We start from the raw sequence: 11,743 nt of genomic DNA, 5'->3' as shown, positions 1-11,743 counted from the left end.
GGACATTCTTGAACTATAGTATGTAATGCATTATTTTTGTTCTGCATTATTTTTACAAAAATTATAACAAGTAAATTATGTTTTAACTTTCTCATAGGTTCTTTCTTGTTAGGCGCACGCATTCAGATGTGACATGACGCTTACGACTGTAAGTACTGTATCAGCGTTAATTGTAAAATTGTAAAATATTAATTATTTAGTAAAATTGGGCAAGATATTATAAATTTACGCAAATTTTTAAAGTGCGTCGTTGTTGATTTTCACATAAAGTTGTGTGTTAGATGGATAGTCAAAATAGTTTAAGTTATTTTGTATGAAAACACGGTTTTTTTTAGTTAACACAAGGTTATAAAGGTAATATATGCGATAATTTTACGTGAGTGGAACCACGACAGACAGCTAGTAAAGTAATTAAACATAAAAATGGAACCGACTTCAAAGACGTATTTTAGTTCTTTTGATTTTAACACTAAATTACTAAACCAATTTTCATGAAAATGAAATGGAACTAATCTGGAAATATTTTCTTTCAAATATATAAATTGGTCAATTAATGACGAAGTTATAAGGTAGCAAACATTTAAAAAGATGAAAATACATACGCGTCGACGTTAGAACCTTCTCCTTTTTTGAAGTCGGTTAAAAATGTTATTTAATTATGCACCTTTAAGTTGTAGGATAGGAAATGTCAGAAACACCCTGTATATAGATACAACACATAACTATTATAATCTATATTTAAACACAAATAATGAACGTACGTTTCGTCTTGGTGCCAGATCATCTTCAGTTTTGTGTTTCATCACAAATGTAAGGATGTGTGCTTTCTGAGGACTGTATGATGTAGAGTGATAACAACTGTCATATATTTTATATTTATGTTAATATCTATCGTATATTTCTTATCGCTTGTTTATCACAATCTTACGCTCACTATTAGATTTCCGCCATTGTGTCAATGTGAAAGCATGCTCAATAGAAGAGCTCTGAGGGCCTAGTGGTAGTTTGATACTGTGACGATCACGTTGACGTAAACGCGAATTTCTAAGGAATTGAAACAGCGCCATCTAGTGGCACTACTGCACAACTGTTTCAATTCCATATAAATTCTCGTTTACGTTAACGCGATAGTAACAGTATAAAAACATTGAAAACTCCCACTAAGCACACTGAATGGAACTCTTCTAAAATAAACACGCGCGGACGGGCATCACAAGTGAAATAACAAAGAACGAGTAACAACACAGCGACAAAGTCATATATCTAAGAACATAGCGACACGAACCATTTAGTATACTTAATAACTTTTGTATACTTAATAACTCAAAAATTTCTTTTATTATAACATATATATAGTAGACGCCGCGCGTTTTCACCAGCGTGGTTCTCGTTCCCGTAGGAATAAAGGGATAAAATATAGCCTTCCTCGATAAATGGGCTATAACTCTGAAAGAATTTTTCGAATCAGACTAGTAGTTCCTGAGATTAGCCCGTTCAAACAAACAAACTATTCAGCTTTATATATTAGTATAGATAAACGTATGAACTCTGGTTGATATATTAAATCCCGTTTGCTTCACTAGAATTCCAAATTTCAGAACTATCGTACAAATATAGAAATTATACAAATATATTATTAACATCTAAAAATCATGTACAGGATGCTCGGGAGAATTTCCCTTAACTACAAGGTTTTAGTCAATCAATCTCTTCGTCTGCGGCGCTTTTTTTGAAGCATTTGTGAATCATAAAGTTGCTTAAAAAGTAAAGTTTGACAAGAAAATTTTTCTATCTTGTACCTATAGCGCTGGCGCTCGCCCAGTGATGGGCTGTGGGTATCGTGGGTTGACGAACACATGTTTATTATATGTTTGCATTAAATTGTGTCCAAGGAATAAAAATGATACGACAAAACATATTATAATATTTTATAAAATATTTAATTTACAGTATTTATGTACAGCTTAAAAATAATTTTCTGATTTACACGTAAATAATTATTCATAGGATTGTCATGAATATCATAATAGCAAATATTATAACTACGCATACATACCATTATTTAATAGTACCTACTTTCAACATCAGGTTCCATAGAATATTTTTATTGAATGATTGATTGTTACTTTTTGCAAGAAAATTGTTTAAATAAATTAACTTAAATTGCAACTATGAGGGAACTAATGTTAAAATTATATCATTGAACTTCAGAGAAACATACGTGTACATAGATTTACAACCTTTTCATTGATTTCGCTACATAATTGCACTAACATAATAATAGCTAATACAACCAGCTGGTACCTACTACAAACGTTTTTCTTAAACAATTTTTATAAAAAATAATTGATGTTGCTCAAACATTTTGTAATATATAGCTGTTACATTTTTATGTGGAATCGTCCATGTGGAATGTTGAGTCAATTATTGTTCCGATGGTTGTTTCAGTCAATGGTCTTATGGCGAAAAGCTTCGACCAACATCTTAAGAAGCTTTCACTTAACTGTTGGATCAACAGTTAATTTTTAGTTCAGTTAAGTTGGGAGGGTTAATTTTTTTTTATAAATTTTTAATAGTGTTTTGTTTATTTTATGTAAAACATTGTTAAAAATTAAAAAAAGGAGAAATAAATAAATGAGTGTCAAAATATGCTATAATATAACAATGACAGAGATGGCAAGAGACCGTTAAAAAACTGCGAACTTGAATTTATCTATGCTATCAAAATTTTTTTGAGCTTCAATCTATAAATATGACTGCTAAGTAGGACAGTACCAACAACTATAATAATTAATATCTTAATACTAAATACTACTCATAGAAGACACCATTTCCAAAATCAATTCACTAACTACTACTAACTAGGAAATTCTGTAAATAAATAAATAAACTACTTTAGTATTTTTTTATAGAATATCGAAATGTAAACAGAAACATTATATTTAGTGACTTGTACTATTTTCAGCTAAATTCGTCTATCTAGCTGCTAATCATGGCTATTTTCATAAAACGCTTTAAATGATTCTCGACTCCTTGACTGCGGACTAGATAACTTAGAGGTATTAATTATTAGAACTTTATTAGAGTAGAAGAATATTTTGTTAAGACTATATCTACTTGTTATAAGTATATGATAACTATTATAATATAGCAGAATATTCTTCTAATCACTTCCTATTATGTTAGTAAATATATTTCCCTATAACATTTCCCAGTAGCGGAACTCTAAATTACCGGGAGAGGTCACCATTGTGAAAAAATAACACGGAAAAATTTTGCTATGACTCTTAGCCATTCACACGAGTTTTTTTAAAGGACGTTAAAAAAGCGTTCAAATACAACAGATGCAACGATCTCGTGTAGAAACCGAAAGGAGTGTGGATTTCATCCTACTCTTAACAAGTTAGCCCGCTTCTATCTTAGATTGCATCATCACTTACCATCAGGTGGGATTGTAGTCAATTGTAGAGAATAAAAAAAAAGAAAATGCATTCCCAAGTATATGTTCACACAACAACATAAACGTTTTTAAAACACAACCCTTTTACGAGCAGTGTTGCAGTTTCAATTTTGGGTGTTGGAAATAGATTTTCATTTAACTTCATACTATATTTGAATGCTTTTTTAACGTCCGTTAAAAAAACTCTTGTGCGAACGAGGGCTTGCTTACTTACTTAAAAATAAATCTTCATTTACGAAACTTAAGTAACCTATATAAATCAGTTGCATTTAGTCACTATGAAACTCCTTTCATAGTTCGAAGAGCCGATGGAATGGCGACCGCGCATTGGAAAACGCAGTTTTGGTCGGCACCCCACTACAGTCCGTTTCATATAGGATGGTGCGGGTGACAGTTCGTTTCCCTCTTGAAAGTTTGTTGGGATTCACTTATTAGTAACGTCATACAGGCGAATGTCACCGTACCCATGCTATCTGAAAAACACTTTAGGTTGACTGCCGCTGGATCCAGTATCCAACGGCTTGAGACCGTGGTGTTTTGAAGTCTTTACAGGGAGGCCTATGTCCAGCAGTGGACGTCCACCGTCTGGTAATGATGATGATAATGATGGTTCCTTAAAATACATAATTACTCCGGATACTCAAGAAAGTGGCTACATTCATGTATTCAGGCATGACTTCAAGCAATTGCTTGTAATGATCCGTGAAGTCTTCCGGATGGTTAATTTTGTGCGAGTTGAGAACGAAATCCAAAATAATATCCGATTGTGAAGACTCTGGTACCTGCAAAAAAGAAAACTAAGTTATATATCTATATCTTATCTTTTGACGGCCTCCGTGGCGCAGTGGTATGCGCGGTGGATTTACAAAACGGAGGTCCTGGGTTCGATTTACAGCTGGGCAGATTAAGATTTTCTTAATTGGTCCAGGTCTGGCTGGTGGGAGGCTTCGGCCGTGGCTAGTTATAACCCTATCGGCAAAGATGTACCGCCAAGCGATTTAGCGTTCCGATACGGTACGGTCTTGTAGAATCCGAAAGGAGTGTGGATTTTCATCCTCCTCCTAACAAGTTAGCCCGCTTCTATCATAGGCTGCATCATCACTTACCATCAGGTGAGATTGTAGTCAAGGGCTAACTTGTCAAGATTTAAAAAAAAAAATCTTCATACTATTAAAATGCTTTCAAGTTAATAATGCAGTCACACGTTGCATTTTACTTTCATGTTGTATTATAGGACTCAAAGTGACTACAAATATAAGGAAACTAATATCGGACATAGGTTATGATTCACAACACTTGTCAGGACAACTTAATTAACAAATCAAACTGTAACCAAAATAAGACCCTAGAATGGCAGAGAAAGACCTTGAGTGGAGTCACGTACTTGTGAACGATGTGTGTAGGGTTAAAGGATCCTTTGACAGTCGACTAACACTCCCCTTTTCCACTCAAGTCACTCTCTCCGCCTATCCTAAGTAACCCATAAAGAATTACACAACAAGAGATGTGGACGGCTCGAACGCCACGAGCACACTGAAGCCAACACGAGATCGAGCGACGTCATATCCGTCACAAACTACTATTTCCAACACTAAACGGCGATAACATTCGGCCATCCTGGTGGCGCATCCGTCCCTGGATCGCGTCCGTGTCTGGTGCAGTTGCGTTTACACTGACAACTTGAGCGCGTACAAACCACTATTGAAGGTCGTGTATGACTCATTTTTAATCGAATGAGTGTGTATGGGCCTTGTGTATCTAGGGTTATATATAGTTCAAGTCACCATTGTATGTAAGGTCGTGTATGACTCATTTTTATCGAAAAATTACAGTAGGGTTACTTAATCCGGTAACCAAAATTCACAAATTTCAAACAGTTATAAGTTGCAATTATTAATACAAAATCTATACGGCATAATTTCACGTCTTGTCATAATATTAAAACGCAAAATTTCATCCAGAACACCGTGAAACACAATTTCTAAACAATTTCTGTCTATACCGTCAATACTTAATTTATACCGTCAATACATAAAACTTGAAATCACGATTAACACACTATTTACATTTGAATTTAACAATACCGTAATGTAAAACTCATCGATGATACACTCAATTAATTTGTTACCCTCTTTTATGAAAAATGTTCTCTCATACTAGATTTAACAAAGAAATGAAAAACGATTGGCCTGATTTAGGGTAGTTTTAAATTACGTCGTTTTGTTTATTATGTGGGCACAAGTTCTTTATCCCACTTCTGATATTATAGGACTCAAAGTGACTACAAATATAAGGAAACTAATATCGGACATAGGTTATGATTCACAACACTTGTCAGGACAACTTAATTAACAAATCAAACTGTAACCAAAATAAGACCCTAGAATGGCAGAGAAAGACCTTGAGTGGAGTCACGTACTTGTGAACGATGTGTGTAGGGTTAAAGGATCCTTTGACAGTCGACTAACACTCCCCTTTTCCACTCAAGTCACTCTCTCCGCCTATCCTAAGTAACCCATAAAGAATTACACAACAAGAGATGTGGACGGCTCGAACGCCACGAGCACACTGAAGCCAACACGAGATCGAGCGACGTCATATCCGTCACAAACTACTATTTCCAACACTAAACGGCGATAACATTTGTGTGATTTCAATCTGATTTGTTTTTATAGGGTCATGAAAAATATTTTCAGAGAATCTCTTCAAAGATTTTTCAAAAAATATATCGTTGAATATAATAGGAAACCTCTAATTTAATTAAATTAGTTGGAACTTGATACTCGTATTTTAATAAAATGTTATTTTTCTGTGTAAAATCATTTAAAACACATTTGTTTATAAAGTATCTCTTATTTCACCAATTTCAATATCGTAATGTAATATAAATCCTTTATCATCCGTCTAAAAACGAACGGTACTTTTTTAAAACTTAGCAAAGAGTTTTTATATCAGAAAAGTGCTTAACATGTTATGAATAACATTAACTTTGTGTGATAAAATATAATAAATAAATATTTAATTTCTTCATTTTAATATTTTAACAATTAATGACAACCATTTATAATTAACAGAAACACAAAAATATTAGTTTATTTTATAAGTAATACTGGCTGTTTTTGGTGCATTTGCCTAAAAAAAGCTGGTGTGCGCACTTCGCTATCTGTGCAAAAATGATGATGATGAATGAAAGATGCAAATTCATTTTCAGAAAGTGTGTTTCCTCGCAAATGTGTTATAAAACGTTGTATGACATACGTGCACTTTGATAATTACAGCCTCTGCTTCCTTACTTACTTGCATTCATTTCATTCAATCAAAAAGGCTAATCTGGAAAAAGCCCATAACAAATTTAACCCATATACTCACCCTAAAGTCCAAGGTCAGCAGGTACGGGGCCAGGACTTCACTGTAAGTGTTTGTATTCTGTCTAATATTGTACACAGGTCTCCCCTGCACCGTGAGTGTGGAAACCATCGGCGTCTCGTAGGGCCACGCAACTAGAGAGACGTTTGGTCGCGGCCAAATCGTTATCATGTTATGTGCGGTACCTGATAATAATTCAAATAAATCAATCAATGAAAACGTCTATTTGTCTAGTGGCTAGCCTAAGCAGCTTCAGATCACAAGGTTCGAGTCCTGGGTCGGGCTATGCTACATTGAGTTTTTCTTTTATCTAAGAAAATTTTAATAAAATTCTCAGCGTACCCCCGTGCTTCGGCGAGCACGTTCATCTGTCGGTCCAGGTCATTAACATTAACATCTTATAGAGGTTCTGCACCCTGCATTTGAGCAGCTTTTTCTCTGATTGCCGTGCCGTAGGCTTCTTAATAGGACGGCGTCACATAGGGGCTTGGGCAACGCAGAAGCATCGCCTGATGGGGTTCGAAGGCAGAAGCATGATAAATGAGCGGAACGACTCTCTAAAGCCTCAATAGCTCAACAGTAAGAGCGGTTGGACTCATCACCGAGGGGTGGTGATTCAATCCTCACCCCGTTGGTCTATTGTCGTACCCACTCCTAGCACAGTCTTTCCCGACCAGTTGGAGGGGAAAGGGAATATTGGTCATAATAAAAAAATATGGCAAATATTCTTATTAAAAAAAAAGAGCGTCTCTTCTGAGACTCGTGGTAAGCCTCAGCTCCACATAACCTCCATAAAATAATTTGTTGAGTTAATGGGTCACACAATGATTTTCTCGTAAAAATAGCATAAACATTTGAAGTTAAACTATACAGCCCCTGTAGCCAAGTGGCTAGTCGATTCTCTTTCTACGATCGCAAACGCTTCGAAAACTAGAAAAATTCATGGGAATGACAGATATTGATCACGTGATAGCAAATGTTATTCCTATACTATTTTTCTAGTTTTCGAAGCGTTTGCGATCGTAGAAAGTGAATCGACCTGTCACTTGGCTGCAGTGGCAGATACTTTATAGAAGTAATATCTACTACATTTATAACTTACCAGATACTTCAAAAGTAAGCTTGCAAATATCTCCAGCGCAGTTACGATCCAGTAATGATAATTTGGGTTCGAAATCATCCGGCGGAGTCATGGACACGAACAGACTGTTCGTGCTGAAAAAAACAATATATTATTGTATGATATTTTTGTTCGTAATTTTATTTTCACCGACAAACAACAACAACGCCCGCGTAAAATACAGATTTTTGTAAATCCTAAAATTATATTATATTATATAAATTTTCCTGGATAAAAAGTAGCCTATAATATATTGCTTAGTAACCTCTTAAACTGATTGACGAGAAGAAAACACTGAAAGCTTTTTACATCTTTATGACTGACATTCCATCGCTCTACCAATAGTAAGGGTTCCGTAGAACAAGTTTTACAACTGATTACTATCAACTTTATTTTTCGTGAGTAGCTTCATCTCGATGAGACGATCAACTTTTTTTATTTACGAAAATTCAGAGTTACCAGGAAATAAAAATTTCTGAGCGTCGGAACGAGTTAATGTACCACGCAACTTGTAGCACACATTATGGCTGTTAATTAAATATTGTATACGTATAACTATTAATGCTGCTTAATTAATTTATTTTAATTTTACAACTTAACAGCCACAATGTCGGACAGAGATTTTCACATAACACCGGATTACATCGGCATTATGTGAAAATCTATGTCCGGTGTCCGGTTTCAGGCAAATTTGCCGGTAGGGCGTAATGGAAACCCGGCCTAAAGTTAATAAATATAGATAAATTTTATATTTACTATGATCGCGGTGAAAATATGGGCAAGTCGCAGTACAGCGTGCCTTGACACTCCTCCTGAATTATTCGCAAATCGGATTCCCTGATTTGTAATTTGGGATTGGTGTCGTTAGTTGCATCATCTCCTACATACAGCTCGCTGTTGCGGATCGCTGACAGTGCATCGCGTATGTTGTTAGCGTCTGTCTTAGCTATTATGAGGCCTGAGGTGCTGCTGACTACAGCGAAATTCGCATCGTAGCTTATCACCCGAGAGTGCTGTAACAAAGAAATGTTTAAATAGTATGCATCGATCGTAGATCGTATCGGGCTTCAAAGCGTCGCGGAATAGGGATGATGACAGTTTTTTAAATTGTATATAAATTAAGAGTATACTAGCAAAGCAATTTTGTAAAAGTAACGGGGTATCTGCGATCATCACTTTCGGAGCTACAGGGATTTATCCGCCGCGGATCCCTGAAAAACGCTCCATACAAAATGGCACGATTTAGTGACGTCGTTGGCTCGCTGATCGTTAGGTTTGCATGGGCGTTAAAACAAAATTACTAATATCTTTGTTATTTGTGCGTTTATGTTTATAGTTCATTAATTGAAAAAAGTCACGTTTAATGTAAGGAAGCTAAAACTGTATGAATTTTCATCTAATTACGAAAAAAAAATTCAATAGATTTTGAAATTTTATAATCTTATTTATTTTGCAAATATCAAGACAATCTTTGCTTTTTATGTATAAATTAGTTACCATTGACTTTATTTACCCGAATGTATCATAAAAATCAATATATTCAAACCTAGTCATCATCCCCATTGTCATTGGTTTCGCACATTGAGTACGTCATCACTCGTAACACGTTTCTCTTTATTCATGTTGTGGCTTGTGTTTTTACACTTTCAAAATAAACACGAAGGCATAATTAAGGGATTAAAATAAAAAAAATAGTATTTTTTTAAGTCCACTTCCACTCACAGCATGCGCTTGTTACGTATAAGATGTGCGTGCACGTCTTTGGGTAATGACATAAAGTTGTGCGTTCTTTAGTATGGAGGGGCCCATCTAACGATTTATAACGATGATAGTATGCTTATAATGAGCTAATATACTTTCTAACTAATTTGTTATGACAATTGTCCACCTTATCCATGCCATCGCGGATTTGTTGTCAAGATCAAAGATTTCTTTTCTGACTTCTTTTTACACTTCCAATAATTAACGATTACGATTTAAACCTAAAACCTTGACAAATTATGTAAGTACTTCTATCAAAATTTTTCTTACTAATAACTGTAGGTATTAAAAACGTTTACCAATCCGTTCAGGGTTTTATTAATATAATGAGAATAAACAGACAGATCGACAGGCAGATGCAGTGATAGACTTTGTTTTGTAAAATGAATAGATAAGATTCAAGGTACATATTTGAGTAGATGGAGATACTTACGAACCAACTGTGCCTCTGAGTGATGTTCTCGTCTCGGTACGGGTTCATGGGGATGAACATCACTATGATGCACACTGCACCTATGCCGCACAACACTATCCACAGCCATTTGCGCGAGAACAGCAATTCAATTCCTGACTGAAAACAGTGAAAGGTTTATGCAATGTAGTAACTGTCTATCATGTCAGACGCGGATTGCGAAGTGTGGAAATCTATATTACGATATCACCAGTGAATGTCTGGTAGACGTTACCGTATGGGTAGTGACCACTGCTGCAAGTTCAATAATTAGTGGACGTTCATCGGCTGATGATGATGGTGATGGACATAGTGGTGGTGGTGATGGTGGTGGTGGTGGTGGTGGTGGTAGTGGCGGTGATGGTGATGGTGACGGTGATGGAGATGGTGGTAGTGGTGGTGGTGGTGGTGGTGGTGTTGGTGGTGGTGATGGTGATGGTGATAGTAATGGTAATAATGGTGACTACAATTATAAATTTAAGGTTAATTAAGATGGATGGAGACTAACATGAGCAGAGAAAGTGAGTGTATTGTCCTACAGATGCTCCTTAAACCTACACGCGGGACATAAGTGCCAGGATCTGATCTAAGTTTTTGAGTTTCTGACACCATCACACTAATATTATAAAGGCGAAAATTTGTGTTTAAGTGTGTAAGTGTGAAAGTGCGTAAGTATGTAAGTATGTTTGTTCCTCTTTTACGCTGCGGCTACTGAAATTTAAAATGGAAATAGATTTTACTCTGGATTAACCCGTAGGCTACTTTTTATCCCGGAAAATCCATGGTTCCTGCGGGATTTGTGAAAAACTGAATTTCACGCGGACGAAGTCGCGGGCGTCCGCTAGTATTAGATATTTTTGTTAATATTTTTTTTTAATTTAAATCTTTATTTTTCCAAGAAAATAACATGTTATATTATACAACATATTTTTTCTTAATATCTTCATTATCGTCCCATTTTACCACCAGGACTCTTCTTCTTCTTGTAGCAGGGATATACACCTTAAACCCACCACACTGCTTCAATGCGCGTTGGATGGATGGAATGCTATGAATATATTCAAAATTAAGGATAATTTTTAGTAGGGTCAGTTAGTGATCGTTAAAAACATAACTTGTATCTAAGTGTGAAACAATGTAGAGTTCATAGATAATTTAGAAAGATAGAGATTGTCAATTTTGTAAACTAAAGGGAAACCTTTAGTTGGTGAATAGTTAAACCTACCACAGTAAAAACAGCGTAAACCGTGACAGCAGCCGCCGCAATAGTGACAAGAACATCCGGGGAGTCGGAGGCGGAGCGACCAGTTATTGGTATCATCAGCGCCAGGAGCCGTGTCCCGAGCGACAACGTGAACAGAGTCGCGGGCATGTGCACTAGCACTTCCAAAACAAGGTGTTGCCATGCTGAAAATAAATAAAATTAAACTTATAAAAAACAAATTTATTAATCCTCTAGAAGCAGCATAAGACATTTTTTCGAATCCTTGTATTTTTTTAAATTTCAATGATACGGGGTACAAGAGTGGACTTGAAATGGATCATCTCCTTTAACTTGATTATTTTATCGCGCCTAGTTGCCTCG

The 11,743-nt window shown here is 35.7% G+C and overlaps 1 protein-coding gene across 1 annotated transcript; it reads right to left on the bottom strand.

The window, feature by feature from the left end:
• Positions 1-2,049: 2,049 nt before the first annotated feature.
• LOC112057202 (uncharacterized) lies at positions 2,050-11,559 on the bottom strand. The gene is made up of 6 exons (XM_052887085.1): positions 11,384-11,559; positions 10,141-10,278; positions 8,703-8,959; positions 7,929-8,041; positions 6,830-7,011; positions 2,050-4,242 (listed from the first exon to the last, which is right to left on the bottom strand). The coding sequence occupies exons 1-6, from the start codon at positions 11,528-11,530 to the stop codon at positions 4,075-4,077; spliced, it is 1,005 nt and encodes a 334-aa protein (XP_052743045.1). The 5' UTR covers positions 11,531-11,559; the 3' UTR covers positions 2,050-4,074.
• Between the last annotated feature and the right edge of the window lie 184 nt (positions 11,560-11,743).

This window comes from Bicyclus anynana, chromosome 2 (genome assembly GCF_947172395.1).
Source record: "Bicyclus anynana chromosome 2, ilBicAnyn1.1, whole genome shotgun sequence".
NCBI lineage: Eukaryota > Metazoa > Arthropoda > Insecta > Lepidoptera > Nymphalidae > Bicyclus > Bicyclus anynana.
This window is presented reverse-complemented; position numbering and strand designations above follow the sequence as displayed.

What these genes read in the sequence shown, in the direction of transcription:
- LOC112057202 (XM_052887085.1), bottom strand. Translation starts at nt 11,530, where the DNA reads ATGCCCGCGACTCTGTTCACGTTGTCGCTCGGGACACGGCTCCTGGCG. An exon ending in TTTACGCTGTTTTTACTGTG is followed by an intron (nt 10,279 to 11,383) that starts GTAGGTTTAACT and finishes CACTGTTTTCAG; the next exon opens with TCAGGAATTGAATTGCTGTT. An exon ending in CTCAGAGGCACAGTTGGTTC is followed by an intron (nt 8,960 to 10,140) that starts GTAAGTATCTCC and finishes TCTTTGTTACAG; the next exon opens with CACTCTCGGGTGATAAGCTA.